At 39.7% G+C, this 16,956-nt stretch overlaps 4 protein-coding genes and 1 long non-coding RNA gene across 5 annotated transcripts; 1 reads left to right on the forward strand and 4 right to left on the reverse strand.

Moving 5' to 3' along the window:
• Window positions 1–2,125: 2,125 nt before the first annotated feature.
• Window positions 2,126–3,343, forward strand: LOC1269457 (RNA-binding protein 45). The gene is made up of 2 exons (XM_308097.4): window positions 2,126–2,552; window positions 2,627–3,343. The coding sequence occupies exons 1-2, from the start codon at window positions 2,248–2,250 to the stop codon at window positions 3,195–3,197; spliced, it is 876 nt and encodes a 291-aa protein (XP_308097.3). The 5' UTR covers window positions 2,126–2,247; the 3' UTR covers window positions 3,198–3,343.
• A 192-nt stretch (window positions 3,344–3,535) lies between these two features.
• On the reverse strand, window positions 3,536–4,577 carry LOC133393007 (uncharacterized). Its single transcript, XR_009765954.1, has 2 exons — window positions 4,144–4,577; window positions 3,536–3,956 (listed from the first exon to the last, which is right to left on the reverse strand). It is a non-coding gene; the product is annotated as an uncharacterized LOC133393007 (long non-coding RNA).
• Window positions 4,578–5,839: 1,262 nt separating this feature from the next.
• On the reverse strand, window positions 5,840–8,099 carry LOC4577547 (serine protease snake). Its single transcript, XM_001237040.3, has 7 exons — window positions 7,981–8,099; window positions 7,865–7,906; window positions 7,577–7,781; window positions 7,259–7,426; window positions 7,101–7,195; window positions 6,370–6,530; window positions 5,840–6,199 (listed from the first exon to the last, which is right to left on the reverse strand). Exons 1-7 carry the CDS (start codon window positions 8,039–8,041, stop codon window positions 5,840–5,842), a joined length of 1,092 nt encoding a protein of 363 aa, XP_001237041.3. The 5' UTR covers window positions 8,042–8,099.
• Window positions 8,100–11,789: 3,690 nt separating this feature from the next.
• On the reverse strand, window positions 11,790–12,463 carry LOC133393228 (uncharacterized). Its single transcript, XM_061657068.1, has 2 exons — window positions 12,275–12,463; window positions 11,790–12,202 (listed from the first exon to the last, which is right to left on the reverse strand). Exons 1-2 carry the CDS (start codon window positions 12,282–12,284, stop codon window positions 11,841–11,843), a joined length of 372 nt encoding a protein of 123 aa, XP_061513052.1. The 5' UTR covers window positions 12,285–12,463; the 3' UTR covers window positions 11,790–11,840.
• A 1,337-nt stretch (window positions 12,464–13,800) lies between these two features.
• LOC4578454 (serine protease snake) lies at window positions 13,801–15,965 on the reverse strand. The gene is made up of 7 exons (XM_061657065.1): window positions 15,878–15,965; window positions 15,714–15,761; window positions 15,438–15,642; window positions 14,886–15,053; window positions 14,725–14,819; window positions 14,453–14,604; window positions 13,801–14,380 (listed from the first exon to the last, which is right to left on the reverse strand). The coding sequence occupies exons 1-7, from the start codon at window positions 15,936–15,938 to the stop codon at window positions 13,994–13,996; spliced, it is 1,116 nt and encodes a 371-aa protein (XP_061513049.1). The 5' UTR covers window positions 15,939–15,965; the 3' UTR covers window positions 13,801–13,993.
• Between the last annotated feature and the right edge of the window lie 991 nt (window positions 15,966–16,956).

Raw genomic sequence — 16,956 nt, forward strand, 5'->3', positions numbered from 1 at the left:
TTAACATGAAACACATAAATTTTACGAAAAAATACATATTTTTGTGACTGCTTCGTTGTACCTATAATGGTGGTATAGTTCCTATAGTCGTCATATTGTGTTCCTATAGTGGTGGTAAACAAAGATGCCTCAAAAACAGCGTATAATATCAGTGGAACTTAGTTTTGAAACTGTTTTTGTATGAATAGCAAAGATTACAGCCATAATTTCGATTTCTTACATAATTTGATCGTAAAAAATGCATGCATTTGGTTGATGAAAATATTGACTAAAGTACTGTATGTACTGTACTGTAGTACCAGGCGTCAACCCACACCCGGAAGAGAAAGCTTGATTTGATTTGGTCGATTTTTAACTCAGCCAGATAAGCGAATTTTGGTCTTTGTTTGGTAAATTACGTACAAAAAACTCATTTCTGTTGCTTATTTTAATGAACTCAGTACGACATGTCAAAAATATGTCATGTTTTTATTGATTTTAAAACTAATATCACTATACAAACATGCCTATTTTCCGTACCTATTACGGCACTATCGTAAAAAAAACACTTAAAATATGTAAATATGGTCAAAAGGCAATACATTTTAGTAAAACAATATCATTTAATAACAATTATGTTAAAAAAAAAAAACTAATAATTGCGTTGTTATGTGGTCATTTAGAATGTTAACAAAGATATGAGTTTTGTTATGAAATCCTAAGGATTTTGGAAAAAATGCTGACACATATCACAAAATAATGGATTTTTTTAGGTTATTAAGTAATGGAATGGTCTCATTTTACTTTAAAACCCTTTGTTAAAGGCCAGAGACCATTTTACACTGACATAAATAACTTAATTACGTTAAACTTATTGTATGAAACGCATTTTAGTGCAATACCAACACTATTGGTACTACCACCACTATAGGTACGTTTACCCTAGTACTTCAACACTTTTCTTTATTTATTTTTTGCATGCTTCAGTTTATGCAGTATACTTTAAGGCTTATTTTTTATTTCTTACATTTTTTTATGTAAGATATGGTTATATTTCTTATGCTTCAGTCTCCACTCTTATCATACTCTTTCAGTTTCAAATTGATAGTTGATTTTTCTAGCATTCATTTCACACGTTTATTTACCTATCACTAATAGAATCAATGGACTAAACATAAATCTAGTTAATTCCAGCCACAGATTCAAATCATGGCCATTGCAAAACGTTGACCTCTAACACAAAACTACTCATTTTTGTAAGCAATTAGACACTTGTGCAAACATAAAACCCAACGACTTCTGTTTTTACTCATTCACTACCACTTTGTAACAAACACCACGCCAATGGATTGTGTTTATTTTTTTTATGCTGTCCTTTAAGCGGATTTATACCCTCAGCTCGGTTGAGAGTCGAGGCTGACTTTGTGTGGTTGAATTGAAAAAAAAAATCCCAAAATCCCACTAGCCATCCTTTGCCTGTTTTCTTCCCTACTCTCACTCCCATGCGATCAAAATCTCGAGCGTGAAATTGCAAAATGCATACCAGTGCCTGAGCTTCGCCCGATGAATAGTGCAGTGGTACCCCGTTTGAGCTGGCCCCGCTTGAGTCCAACACTACTAATCGGCGATTAATTTCGCAAGAGAATGTTTTGCAGTGTGCCCAGGGTTCCTCCCCTTTGTTCCGAGCGTGTAAAGTGTAAGGAAAAAATCAATTTAGCAAATCGGATAAGCGCAGGGATTGCAGCTGGTGAAAAAAAAGCATCGTTATTTCGGGTGGCTCGTTCGAAGGTGAGCTGGATTACCTCGCACCGAGCGTACAAGTGCACTTTTTTCTTCACACTCGGCCTAAATGGGGAGTGCGACTTGCGAAACATTGCTTCATTTCGAAGTAATGAATTGATAAATTATTTAACCGGAGGGCATACGGTTCGACTGGTTCGTTCGGTTTGATAGAAAGGCCGGAGATTAGAGAGAACGCGTCGGGAGGGTGTGTCGATTTGTCAACAAGCAGTAGCAGCAACAGTAGTATGGTTTTCTTTCTGTTTAATGACCGGTTATTCAGCAATTTCTGCTCGTCACCTCGTTGAACTGAAATTCAGACCACCGGAAAACAATGGATCCGTTTCATCTGAAACATCAGGCCAGCAGACAGCTTGTGTCTGTTGCAGTACAGGTGGTGGGCCATCTTAACAACGTGCCGTGCCGCATCACTTCAGTTCCAGCACACAACGCACTGACACCGCACGCGCGCTCTAGCCTTCACCCACCATGGCTCAGGAACAGTCCAGCAGCACCACCACCACTACCGTACCAGACCTGAACTCGCCACCCTTTTCACGCCTGTTTGTACTCTGCGGTAAGCAAGTTACCGTAGGCGCGCTGGAGAAGTTCTTCTCGCCGTACGGCACGGTCGAACAGTGCCACATCGTGTACGATCAAAGCACCGGCCAGTCGAAGGGTATCGGGTTCGTCAAGTTCCAGAAAACGTCCCAGGCGGCCCGAGCACTTAAGGAGGCAGACGGAAAGCACATCGAACCGGAGCTGAAACCGATCAAGGTCGAGATTGCTTCTAGGTGAGTTGCAAGTGTACAAAAAAACGCTTCTTCTTGGGCATCTGTAACACTCTCCTCACTCATCCCGCTACCAGCACAATCGAGTCGAAACCGCTGGACTGTTTGCGGCTGAAGGTGAAATGCGCGGCCGAGCTGGATGCCGACGCGGTGAAGGCCGAGTTTGGCAAGATCTCCGCCGTCAACAGTGTGCAGCTGGTGCCGGACAAGAAGTCGCCGGGCAACAACGTCGCCTACCTGACCTTCGAGTCGTTCCTCGATGCGGCGCTCGCGTTCGAGACGGCCAAACCCGAGCACAAGGCCAAATTTGCCAAGATTAAACCGCGCAAGGTCAGCCTCGAGTCGGTGCAGCCGCAGGAGGCGCGCAGTTTCTTCCGGCCTGTCACCAGGCGGCGGTCGTCCACGCTGCTGCCGCCGACCAAGCTGACCGTGCTGTGCAGCTCCACGCTGACGCAGAACCAGATCTGGCGCCTGTTCGACATCATCCCCGGGCTGATGAACTGTTCCATCTCGCACGACGGTGGTTCGATCTCGTCCGCCACCGTCACGTACAACAACACGCAGTCGGCGAAGTACGCACGGGAGAAGCTGCACAAGTTCGAGTATCCGATCGGCGAGCGGATCGTGGTGCGCGATGGTAGTGAATAGGGGAATATTTATACCCCAAATATCTCTCTTTTTTTCTTTCTTTCATTCGTTGGGTTTTCTATGCTTGTCTTGTACAAAAAGTTTGCCATGAATGATAGCACAATAAAACAGAACCCTTTGGAACAGTTTGAGGGCGAACTACATATCTTTCACTGTGAAACCCCTTTTTAAACTTTATGTGACTATTAAACATTATAAAGTAAGTAAAACAGAATTTCCCACTTTATATCAAGTCCGTGGGAAACTTTCCCGAATCATTCCTAAACAATGTGACATGTGGTTCAACGAATTGTATGACACTCAGGAACAGCTGTCCCAGAAACAATGAATGAAAATGATCTTTTTGTTCAAATTGTATCATTTATTTGCACTACAACCAAACACAAGATACAAGTATACAAGGTACAAGATTTCAAAGCATCACTTTAGCAAACCAGTCGATGTAGAATGCCACCCGCTGCACAATGTGCAGCGAAACTTCCGATTTGCAATCTCCGATGCTGTAGACACCCAACAGGTATTCGGTAATGCCGGTATGGTCTTTCTTTCTCCACACAATAGGATTGCCAGCTTGGTAGCAGTTTTTCTTTAATTTTAATTTCAAGCGATCGTTGCAAGCGTATTCTCTCGATATTGGTAGCGCACACTTGTTATCCGCAATACGCATACAAGCGATTTCCTGTGGTAGCGGCGGACAATTCAAACGTTTCTCGCAGTCCGTTTTGTATAGCGGGTGTATTAGTTCAAACCCTTCAAACTCTGCAATCAAACGTACGTTATGTCAATTTAGAACGTAAACCATCTCCCTCAAAACTGCATATGTGCTAGCGGGACTTTATACTTCATGCATTCCTGTATCGTTTAAGTAAAACATGGACCGCAGAACAGAACCTCCCCGCTAGCAAAACATGGTAATATAAAGAATTTTTTTTTTTGTCATACTCACCATCGGATAGTATGCGTTGCATTACTGGTGACTCTAATCTATTCCGCCATAAGCAGGCAGGAAACAAATGAACGTTAGGTTGGATAGCGTTCTTCAGCTTTATCACAGCGATGTTGTGCGCTCCAGTCGTTTCATTGTACAATGGATGTACGTTTCTAGAATGAACCGGCTCAAATCTGATTGTTGAAGAATCGCTTTCCTCGCCATGCCAGCCGAGGCGCACCATCATTTGATCGATTGATAGTTTGCCCAAGCAAGAAGCAGCGGTAACCACACCGCGAGTACTGATAAGATATCCTGGACAAACGGGTTTGAATTCAGTCGCATACTGAAATCCTATCGCAGCCTGTAGAATAGTGAACAATTTGTTTGTGAAACACTTCTCATATTTACGACCCAATTAAACGTACCGTGTGTGAATATTGAAGCTTGCGTCCATCATTTAGCCATCGATTCTGCAGCTCCATCCTTAATCGTTGGTAGCGTGTCTCACATTCGTTAAGTTCTAGATCTATTTCAGTCGGTTGCTGCAGGACACTGCTAGCCTGGAGCTGGTACGGGCAACAGACATACGAGCTACTCTTGCACAAAAGAAAGCTATTCTGGATCGTTATTGTTTGGGTGGAGCAACTACCAACCGGTACACACACACCCTTCACTCCATTGAAAACACATTTATCTCCCTGGTTTGGATCATGATCAAAACTCGACACTGCGGCAGCACTCGATAGCGAGGCAGCACTCGATACCGAGGCAGCAGTCAAGCCGGTTTCTCCTTGACCTTTCCTTGGTAGAAAGACTGATTCGAACCATGATTTGTAGGACTTAAGCAGCAAACCCACCGCCGGTTTTCCGAATCCACAATCGCGCCCGGGAAGGTTTAAACCATAGGGAAATTTAGAAAGAGATGTGTAAATGGGTCCACCCAACACCAGATGACATGCACCAGGTGCGACAGACTGATAGTTGCCAAAACAAAACAGCTCACTTTGTAAACCTTGAGGTGTCGCACCAAAGGATTGCTTAAAATTACTGCATTTGGGATTCTCATATAACTTTGCGTCCAACCTCGCAGGTTTATACGTGAACGGTGCTGGAAGACACAATATATTTATATATATATAAATATAAATATATATATATATAAATATATATATATATATATATATATATATATGTATATATATATATATATATATATATATATATATATATATATATATATATATATATATATATATATATATATATATGTATATATATATGTATATATATATGTATATATATATGTATATATATATATATATATATAAGATTAAACATATATAAGATAGCACATATACATATATAAAATGGCTAACAATAAGTACTCACTTTGTTCTTTGATAATATTTAGGGGAGTAGGGATAATTACGGGAAGCTCCAAAGCATTATCTTCTAGTGTATCGTACTCAATGCAATGCGGACGAAAGTTGGAAAAGCGCTTAAGCTTTATAATTGCAATATTATTGTAAAGATTTCCCCCAAAATTTGGATGATAAACAATATCATCTACATCAATCACCTCCGAATCGAACAACTTTACGCGGGTAGGATCAGCACTGCGATATTAAGAATTGTATAAAATCGACCATTAAAGCTTTTCATACATTAGAGCCATCTACTTACCCATTCCATTTCACGCAAGTGGCCAACGTTATAACAGCATCAGGCTCAGCCAAAATGCCTCCACAATCGACACGAGACGGTTGTTGCGGATATAAAAGCTGCACACTGTGTCAGCACTGCCTCTCTCTTGGAACATCGTCAGCACATCGGCTTCACGTAAGAAAAGGTTTCTTTTTGCACAACTCATAGGGTCAAACGTGGATGCAGTCACCGATGGATTAAACTGTCGTATCGTTTCGATAATCCAATCTCTAAATTTGGACACCCGCACATACACACCCGGCTGCGAAAAACCACATGGTCCGCCGTACGACGTCAGGCCGACAAGAAATGGAACTAGTTTGTTTGCAAAATTTAGTTTGCTGTACAGAGGTCCTCCAGAGTCTCCCTGATAAATGGGTCACGTAAGATATGTATTATTCTTCTATCAATATGTGAGCAGCACCATGTACACACGATGGCACATATGCACGTGAGATGATAAAGGTGAAACAACATATGAGCCATCCCGATAACATGACTGTGTATAGTAAGTTGGAGCCAATTATCCTCAATTACCTTGCAAGTGTCCATTTCAATACCTGCTGCGCATAGCTGGTGATCGCTTATACCATTGGCTAGTTTCATTCGGGGAACCTGACCTGTAAGATTAACTATACATTCTTCGTTTGTCACGGGGAAAAGCAATGCTGTCACGAGATAGTTGGTGGGTTTTTTATCTGCAAAATCATAAAAACAAAATACGTTTTACTAAACAATTGTTCCCAAATTATGCTGCTGCATTACTTCAAAGTTTATGGATAGAAGCGGTAGCTCCTTCAACAGCAGACGAGCACAGTTGTTTTACTACTAGTTTCAGCATGTTAACATTTAAACTAATAACAAATCAATATCAAGGGTCTCCAAACCGACGTCGACAACTTTTGACGTTACCTTTAGCTAATGGGTGAACGTTCACATGTTGTTTTGATAAGATTATATAAGCTAAAGTATTTCAATACCTAAAAATACCTAGTTCTAGGTCAAACTTGAGGTTTGCCTTTAAATACACAATGAAAAATACATTGGTAAAAATAATTAATATTTTTGTAGCCTTTAAAAACTCAACGCGGGTCGCATTACATGCTCTCGAGAACCAAACTTCTGCGGGGAGTTATTTAGCGACCCCTGAGTAATGTTAGCTTTAGCGGCGACTAACTTCCCCTCGATTGAAACTACCGCCCATTTGAAAATGTCTGTGGACAGCTACAATCACCTTTTGCATATTGCAAGATGTTAATAGTACTTACCAAACCCATTTGCTCCCCAGCCGGCGGCATAAAATGTCGAGATGGGGAGTTCATCTTCTAGCCACAGACACGCCGGTATAACTCCAAACACTCTTCTGGAATATAGAAACACTATTCACTTACCACGTGTCACTTCAAATTATATTTAAATGTCTTACCTTGCAGGTTTATCCAACACCAGTAAGGCAATATCAAAATGGGAGGTTGATCTGTTATACTTTGGATGAGGTATTATATCTCTTATTTTTATTTCTTGTGCATATTCAGAATCCTTACTGTGTATCAGATTGCGATCGCCTAATCGAACTACTAATGGTCTTTCGAGTCTGGAAAATGATATGAACACTTAACTTTTATGTGATTCTGCTTCGATAGTTTATGGTTTGGCAACAGCAAGGGTGAGCCTCGCATTGTGCGCTTGCTACAAATCTTAAGTTAAAAAATAATGTTTTCCAAAAACCTTGTTTTCAACTCACGTATTTGGATTATCCATACAGTGTGCTGCTGTAAGAACGAAGCTTTCCAATATGAGTGAACCACCGCAGCCAAACTCAATTTTGCCTTTTTCGTTCAGCCAACCGATAGCTGCTGCGTGGGTATGCTCAAGACGCATTGATATGTGTCCCAATGCAGGAGCACTAAAGCCTACCGAAATGTCCGCGTAGTAACGTATTTTACAATCTGCAATAAAAAAAAAGATATCACCGATCACACAGTTTAATTTAAGCTCCTTTTTGTTCTTAAATCTCACTGCCAAACGTTACCGTCAATAGTTGTCCTTTCATGCGGAATCATTAAACCATCATCTAAACACAAACAGAAAAAAATACAACTTTCAGCCTCAAATATCTTCTCGAATTCAAAACTGCAGCAAACTAACCGTCACCAAAAACTCCACACACGATCGCTGCGAGTAACGTCAGGTAAAGTATCATCTTCATTCCACAAGATTCTAAAACAAACTGATCCAGTGTGGATGTGCCATAGCTTTATATCTATCTCCAAAACTTTCAAACCAAAAAAAATGTATAAAAATGTCGCGATCACAACGTGCGACAGTAAAACCGGATCTTTATCCTATTCAAGAATTCATTTTCCTATTCAAGAATACTGCTCAACACTATGTTCATTAGAAACCAGATTCGCTAGTTGACGAGTTTTAAGAGACTTTTTGTAGCTAAAATGCTATGGTTAACTTCAATGTAAAGATCAAAAACTTATCAAAAATATTTCACTGTATTTTAACATTAACTATTCTTTCCCAAGTCGTGTTGTCCATAGGTCCATTGTTTAATTTAACCAAGCAAATCTGCTGATTGGAGATTAGTTAGTCTTTCTTATAAATATTTTGAACACTTCACTTGCACTATAGGCTTAACGTCATATAAACGTCACATTAAAATTTAAAAAAAAAATCTTTAAACTTCAATGGATTACATTCAAGATTAAAAGCCATAGGAAGCGTTTCTTGAGATGGTTGAAAAATAAACTAATGCATCGATGGCTTGACCGAATAAATTCCACCAAAAATACCAAAGCTACGTTATCTGGCTCTTCGCGAATTTCGTTTTGTTTTATTTTTTGTGTGTTTCCCACTAAAAATAGACGATTTGGCTAGGTGATTGGTATGTTAACCCTTGCAGGATCATGTAAAATATTTTCAAATTTATGAAATTTGTTACATATCCCCCCGAAATTAAAATAAATTCTCTATCGGTTCTTGAAGTGCTATTCAACCAATATTTATGACACTATGTCAAAATAAAATATATTTCGCTGGTGGAAAATTCATTTCTAAACCAATAAAAACTAAATCTTCTTACGGTTATGTTGACAATAGTATTGTATTGGATTATTCAATCCTTGAAATATTATGGTCGTGAAAGGGTTAAAGTACGATGATATCAATATACGTCCACGGATTCAGTTTTAAGGGATCTGAACGCGTGGTTTCGTGTGATCAATTAATTAGTTCCTCACAGAAAAAGTCTCGAGAAACCCCAAAGATAACACCATCACCGCATGATGGTTTTTAAACGCGTCGTAACCAAAGCTAGATACTATGATTTTCAAGGTCAAAACATTCACCAGGGTTTCGACCTCTTTTACTATCAAACTATTAGAGCCAGTCCATAGATATTTTAGCAGCGTTTCGGAAGCTTTTAGCGATTATACGTAAGGCCGAAAATACACGGACCGGAATTTTGCGGTCGCGGAATTCCGCTTGCTGAAAAAATGTATGTATATGACAGTTCGGGAAAGTTGCTGTTGACACTTTGTATATGGGTTTGACAGCAGGCGGAATTATGGGGCCGCGAAATTCCGGTCCGTGTATTTTCGGCCTTAAACGTTTAATCTATGATTTTATTTGAGGTTAAAAAAGTTAATCTTTTGCGATGAATCACATATTACCAACACAACTTTCTGCTTTGTTTTACCATACTTTGTCCATGTGAGGTTGTGTTTAGACAGGGTAAGCGACCTTACATACGTTGCGAAGTTCAAACTGCGCATTTTTCCATGCATAGACACAGATAAAGTGCTTTTCATTGGTGATGTTTACGTATTCACCAGAGCAGAGTGTGCAACATAATACTGAGACCGCAATAGGTTTAATTCAAATGTATTATCACTTCGTTGTCTAATTAACAGTTTGTTGTGTCACAAACTTCACAATAAATTATTAATTTTGAATATGCATTTGATGTTCATTATCGAACACACATCCTGTAAATCGAGTTCACTTTGTTGTCTTGATTATCATTTCTATCCTATTAAACAACTCGCAGTATAAGAAAAGCAATAGGAAGCATGGCAGAGCACATCGTGCTAAATTATTCTATTTTCTCAGGGTATAGAAAGAGAATTTAAGATCGTTTCTAACTGAGAGTACCCTAATAACACTTATACTTTAGCAACTAAGCAACTAAGCAATTGACGCCCGACTATCGATCGATGTTACTACATATATTTGGAAATAGATTTAAAATGTATTTCCAACAGTTATTGGTATTCAGGAGAAGCTGTTGTTGATTGAACTAATCGGCTGAAAGTAAAAGCGAAGATGAAACGTGTAGTATGAAACCTGTTTTTACGATGTGATGAATGCTTTAATCTCTTCGAAAATGAATGAATGAGTCAATGAATGAGCGAATGAAATGGCCAAAGCAGCACAGAAGTATCGTTGGCAAAACAAAAACACTGAAATCGTACGCAGTTCAACGATCGAAACAAGTGACAACAATCAAATAGACCTACAAATAGACATAGAGGTGAGAGAGAATGAGAGTTAGAGACAGAGAGTGGGAGAGAGAGCGAGAGAGAGAGAGAGAGAGAACGAAGAAGAGAGTGAGCGAGATAGGGAGTGCAAATGGTTGATCGTTTGGTTTACGTTTGGTGACTCTCAATGGATACCCTGTGGTTAGATACCCGGAAAAGATTTTCACAGCGGGTCTATAAAATCCGCCAATCTCCTTTGGTGATCAAGGTGCTATCCAAAACGCGACACAAGCACACTAATGAGTGAATGATTCTCATCGCCAAAATTTTGGGGGAATCCCCCAGAATCATCCCAACTGTAGCGTGTTTTAAAGCTTCTACCCATCACCTTAACTAAAAACCTGTTTCCAAACTTTAAGTCAAGGTTACGCCAGCTAAACAGGTTATCAGCGGGATGTGCAGAGCGATCGTGGATCTATTTTGGCTCATTCGCGTTTCTGATTTCGAGGTGTGCAGATGTGATGGTTCGAGGTGCCGTTTCGCTAGGAGCACCGTTGAAATATAAGTATAATTGTCATATCATTCAAGGCAAAAATGTTAAGTGTGATAGATTCTTCCATTTCAATCTTGATGAAATGGAAATCATCATCAATGACATCCCAACCAACAGGAGTTGTATAATGTATTTTTTGTAGTAATTAACACTTTAACGGGCACACGATTCGCTCTCTTTTCATTATAAAGTTCCGTAATTCTTCTTAACGGTGTATCGTCGACTCGTTTTGATGGTGCTTTGCTATTGCCTGTCATCTATCGTTCGTATTTTCTGTTTTCTCCTGTTCCGAGTAATTTGTTTGGGTTCTAGCTGTACCATTCTATTTACTGTAGCAGTATCGTTTGCTAAATAGCAGTTAACTAATGAATAGCGCTCTGCAATGCAACTAATGAATAGTTAACCTGTGTTGTACGCGGCCGTCAAAGTGCTAAACACCAAAAGTAGAAATCATTCGTTAGCGGTTCCGGTTTAGGGCGAAACTATTTGCAATACTATGAAGAATGTATTTGAATCTTATAGTGATTTTCGTTGTACGGTCCATAGTTGGTTAACGATTCATCGAATAAATAATGTTTTCTGTTGCAGAAATACGTAACGCAGTTACAATAAAACACCCTTAACATTTTAAGTACAAGCTTTCATTCAATTCTTTAACGTTTTCCTTTACTAAGATGCCGCCTGCGCGATCAGTTTTCTCTACCGGATGATGTCTGCGTTTGCCGAGACAGGTTAAAAGAGCCACTGTCGAAACCCTACAAAAACAACCATAGACCACTAGAAAACACGTATCTGACACAGCATAAAAATTTGATGTCAGCATCAAATGCTGGAATCTTTAATGCAATGGAACGCTCCGGCGAATTTGAAGCACTTTAAAATATTTAGGATAGGTGAGCACAATACATATTGCTAACCGAAAAAGAAATTGATCCTGAGAGCTCAAACCAAATTATTTTATTATCGATTTATTGCAACACTTTCGCGAACCACTCCACGTAGAATGCAACATGATGCACAATGTGTAATGGAAATCCATCAACACAGTCTCCATAGCTGTAGATGTTGACCAGAAACTCGGTAAGACTCGCTTCTCCAGTTTTGTTGTATTCCCGCCATATTATAGGATTTCCTGTTTTGAAGCGTCCGTAAGTGTTACGGTCAAGATTTTTATACTTTTGCATGTTTAAGCATTCTCTATGAATGTCTGCAAGAAACGATTCATGCTCCGTATGCATACAACCCATTCCAGGGATTGTAAACGAACGATTCAAACGCTTTTCACAGTCCGAATTGTACATCGGATGAATGGGGATAAGCACACCAGACGCTGTAGATGAAAAATGCGTTATCCAATCGTCAATTATAATGACTGTACTGTAAACAACTTTTATTTACTCACCGCTATGCATAATGCCTTGATGTACTGGAGAGTGTGTTGTATTCTGCCACAAACACACTGGAAACAGATGGACGAAAGGATGGATAGCTTCCTTCAGCTTTATCACAGCGATATCATGCTCTCCAGTCGTTTCGTTGTACTTCGGATGCACGGTTGTAGCTTCGATCAGTCTAAATATGAGGTGGCTATTAGTCCATCCCTGTTCTCCAAGACGTACGATTGTGGGATTGCTAGATCGAAGCCGCAAACAAGAAGCAGCCGTAACCACTCCGCGAGTACTGATGAGATATCCGTAGCACTCGAATTTCATATCGGTTTCGGTTTCCCAACCTATCGCAACCTGAAGCATAGTGAAAAAAACAGTCAACATGACTTTTAATTATCCCCTAGGCCACTTCAAACGAACCTACCGTGTGTGAATATTGAAGCGACCTATCAGTTGCTATTTTTTCCATCCGTAACTTGCTGAGGCTTTTGTATCGTGATTCACACTCGCTAAATTCGACCTCTATTGCACTTGGCTGCATTTTCAACAGATTGGTTGGGCAGCAGACAACAGAGCTACTTTTGCAGAATATAACTCTTTTCTGGGCGTATTCTATATCAATTATTGAGGAGCAGTTGCCAATATGCACACATGTACCGTTCACCTCGTTGGAATAGCTACATTGAGATCCGTGTTCCAGATCTTCATCGTGGTACGACAACACATCAGCATTTGCAGGTTTATCTCGCAGACTTTTCGTTGGTAGAATAACTGACTCGAGCCATGACTTGTGGGATACAAAATTCAACGCTACTGCCGGTTTTCCAAATCCACAATCATTCCCGAAAATATTCATTCCTTTTAATCCTGTAGCTACAATTGGTCCACCCAGTAAAAGATCACATGATCCCGGTACAATAAACTCGTCTACGCCGAAACAATAATGCTCGTTTTGAATTTCGCTAGATAGATTGCATTTCATGTTTTCGTATAATGATACATCGAATCTCACCTGCTCATTGTCTATCATACCTGCAAGTCAAGCAATTTAAACAAGATAACGAAAAGCTGACTATGACTATGAACTCATTACCTGTCATTATTTCTCCATTATCTTGAAAGTATATTGTTTGTGGAAGGATTCCAGCTGCAAATAATTTAATTTCGTGTAATGGATGCATATCGTATGCTATACAATCCGGACGATGCAGGGAAGACCTGTTAAGTTTTAAAATGGCAATATTATTGTACAAAAGATTGCCTGTGTAGTTTTCATGCACAACAATTTCCTCGATACTGATCACCTCCGAGCCGTGCAATTTCACATGGGTAGGAGCAGTTCTGTAAATAAAGTATTTATTTTACTTCGTTATTGTACATTGTAGATATAAACAGTATAGAGAGGACTTTGCAGCTCTTTGAATAGCTAACATTTAACATTTAACAAAATCATTCATTAAAACATTGACCGCTGGCCTACCGTCACAGTTTTTCGAGCGAGCACGTAGCGTATGGCAAGAGAGTGATGAGAGCGTCAATGTTTCGTGCGACTTTTATCGCTCTTTTGTTTCATTGCGATAATTGGCGTATCGCATGTCGTTCTCGTTCTTCCTTTCCTCCTAAATTCGTTCCAAAGAAAATCACTGAGCTGAGAGGTGAGCAAACTCGTCATACGCTTTCATTGGACGCGGCGCTTAAAGTGTTAAATCTTGTGAATTATTGGACTCATCTACTTACCCATATAATGTGACGCATTGAGCCGTCGTAAGGACGGCATCGGGCTCTGTTAAAACACCACTACATATATCGAGATATGAATTTTGCGGCCATATGAGTTGCACATTGTGGTTCTGTTTTTCCGTGAATTTTGAAGGAAAATATATTTCTCGCTTGAGTAGGTGCCTACCAGCACAAGCCAGTGGCTCAAACATGGCGGCCGTCACTCGTTCTCCATGTTGTTGTAGCGTTTCAACAATCCAACTTCCAAACTTGGACACCTTTACGTACACACCTGGTTGAGAATTTCCACACGACAGACCAAACGATGTTACACCGACCAGAAACGGAACTTTATAGTCTCCAAAGATTAGTTTGTGCTGTAGCGGTCCTCCGGAATCTCCCTAGCATTATTTGTTATCATAATGTTAAGTTCGAAAGAAATCATCACTTGTAGTTCTTTATCGAAGACTTACCGGGCATGTGTCCATTACTTTATCCCAGGCACAGAGCTGGTGATCCATCAGACCATTTTTTACTGAAGCAACTTGACTATAATATGACTCACAATCTTTGTTTGCCATTAGCTTCAGCTCTGCTTTTATGAGAATATTTGTTTTGCCATATCCTGATTACAAAAAAAAGAATGAATTTTCACATAAAAGCGTCGCTAAGTCCTTAAGCAATGGCGTTAATACAGCATCATAATTTTGCTACGCAGTTTCTATATTATGAAGCATAAACTCACCAAATCCGCTAGTACCCCATCCAGCAGCCTCGACCTTTGAGAACGGTATATTGTCGTCCAACCATAAACACGTTGGCATAACTTCAAAATATATACTTAAATATGGACATTTGGCTAATTATTATAGGAAATTGTTTCCAAATTTTCACTAAGAAACTCACTTGACTTTTTCATTCAGCATCAACAGTGCAATGTCATAGAAAACCGAAGAAGTATTGTAGAGCGGATGACGTATTACGCGTATAATTGTTCGTTCCTGCACTAATGCATCCTCTCGATCGTCATAGAGATTCAAATCGCCTATTCGAATTACATCTGGTGGAAGTAAACTGTAAAAAAAAATGCACATACACATTACATGGGGCTATGGGATCCCCTTCGTGGATAAAGCTATCTTCGCGTTGATGGACTTGAGTCAAACGAGAGGCAAGGATTGTTTCTGATATTTACTAAGAGGAAAGACTTCCATTTGTGAACATTGTAATAATAATGCTACATTTGGTAAGCTCATAATAAGTGTTACTTGGCCGGCCTCGTACGACTTAACTACATGCCCCTCATGCGTTCAAGTCCCTGATGGACTGTGCCGCGATACATAAGACTACCTATCCTACTGTAATCAATAAGTCACTGAAAGTTAAATTCACTAGTGATACAGGCAAGCCTTAACCAACAACGGTTGTTGTGCCAAAGCAGAAATAAGTGAAACTCACGTGTCTCGATCTTTAGTACAGTGTGCTGCTGTGAGAATGAAATTTGCCCATATCAGCGATCCTCCACAGTTCCAGTTGACTGTACCACCTGGTTTTGTCCAGCCAATAGCTGCAATTGCAGAAAAATCTCCAGGTTTGCTGGGATTTCCAATTGCCTTGACTTCAAAATTCTTGCTCTTTGGGCGAATATATCGTAAATTGCAATCTGCATGATACAAAGAAACAATCAATTAGTAATAATAGATCTGCTTATTATCAGCTGTGAATATGCCTTACCATCAATAGATGTTCTCTCATATGGCATAAAATATTCGCAGGAAACATCTGAACAAACAAAGACAACGAACAATATCACTAACTACAGTAAACCTAGCATCAGCACTGATCAAACAATGTCACCAAGCGTCAGCCAGCACTTGCTATCAAAACTGAAAACCTACCGCAAGCGCATAACACGCAAACAAACGTAACCAGTCGCACAACGTAGAGTATGCTCTTCATTCCAACAGATCACTAAGAGAAATGACCTTCGTGGAAGACACCACAGCTTTATATGGATGACTTGGAAGCCTCCGAAATTCACGACACCAGAGGGGACCACGAAAACCAGTTTTATCATTTTATGAAGAGTGCAAATAAAAAATCAAAAAGAAATCGTATGAATATTCATGATAAATTTTGCAAAAGGCTGTTTTGCTTAGAGCGGAGTTTGCATAACTCTCCAAATTCGACGTGCAGGTATTGGAATAAATCGGTACTGTTGACTCGAATGCAAGAAGTTTTTTTTTCTACGATTGGTTGTCGCGATCATGCGATCATTTAAACTGCTCTTATTCTTAAATCGAATAGGATGCCATCATGTGTTCCTGTTTTAACGCAAAATTTGACCTTTACGGCCTTCCTCAAATTGACGAGTTTTTTTAGAAGTTCTGCTCATAACAATGAACACCGTGAGAGATAGGAACAGGCATTACGGCGCATATGGTCACTTTCTATTGCATGAAGCCAACTTGGCTATTCCTTAGGTTGGTGGAGGGATCGGTTACTATCACTTACTACTGCACTCTTTAACTGCAAGCCGAAAATGTAAATCTGTCATCATAAGCTGGTTCGCAAAAACCGGCGTCAAACGGCAAAAGCGAACAAAACAGGTTTGTAAGCAACATTTCGCGATTGATGAACGTTCAGGAAATACCCCAAACATCGCCGTTGTACTATTCTAGATGATGCAGTGTTTCTCAAACCAACTTAATTGCTTGTATCAGTAATTAAATTAAAAAACAATCCTACAACACATTTCACCGTGGTTGCCAATATTAATCTGTCTTTGGATGCTAGGTTCTTATTTCGACAAGTAACGAACACTGTAAGATTGAAACATGAAGATGCCAATGTTCAACTCAAGAGAGAACTCTTGCATGTTTCGTATCTTGGACACAAATTCGTTGTTTATAAGGTGTTAAAGCTTGAAACCTACTCTTATTTTCCACTGTCGAATGACATTACACGGCAATGTCGA

The sequence above is a fragment of the Anopheles gambiae genome, chromosome 3, assembly GCF_943734735.2.
Source record: "Anopheles gambiae chromosome 3, idAnoGambNW_F1_1, whole genome shotgun sequence".
Taxonomy (NCBI): Eukaryota; Metazoa; Arthropoda; class Insecta; order Diptera; family Culicidae; genus Anopheles; species Anopheles gambiae.

What these genes read in the sequence shown, in the direction of transcription:
- LOC1269457 (XM_308097.4), top strand. Translation starts at nt 2,248, where the DNA reads ATGGCTCAGGAACAGTCCAGCAGCACCACCACCACTACCGTACCAGAC. An exon ending in AAGGTCGAGATTGCTTCTAG is followed by an intron (nt 2,553 to 2,626) that starts GTGAGTTGCAAG and finishes TCCCGCTACCAG; the next exon opens with CACAATCGAGTCGAAACCGC.
- LOC4577547 (XM_001237040.3), bottom strand. Translation starts at nt 8,041, where the DNA reads ATGAAGATGATACTTTACCTGACGTTACTCGCAGCGATCGTGTGTGGA. An exon ending in GTGTGGAGTTTTTGGTGACG is followed by an intron (nt 7,907 to 7,980) that starts GTTAGTTTGCTG and finishes GTTTGTGTTTAG; the next exon opens with ATGATGGTTTAATGATTCCG. An exon ending in CTGGGGAGCAAATGGGTTTG is followed by an intron (nt 6,531 to 7,100) that starts GTAAGTACTATT and finishes ATGATTTTGCAG; the next exon opens with ATAAAAAACCCACCAACTAT.
- LOC4578454 (XM_061657065.1), bottom strand. Translation starts at nt 15,938, where the DNA reads ATGAAGAGCATACTCTACGTTGTGCGACTGGTTACGTTTGTTTGCGTG. An exon ending in TTGCGTGTTATGCGCTTGCG is followed by an intron (nt 15,762 to 15,877) that starts GTAGGTTTTCAG and finishes TTGTTTGTTCAG; the next exon opens with ATGTTTCCTGCGAATATTTT. An exon ending in TGTACTAAAGATCGAGACAC is followed by an intron (nt 15,054 to 15,437) that starts GTGAGTTTCACT and finishes TTTTTTTTACAG; the next exon opens with TTTACTTCCACCAGATGTAA.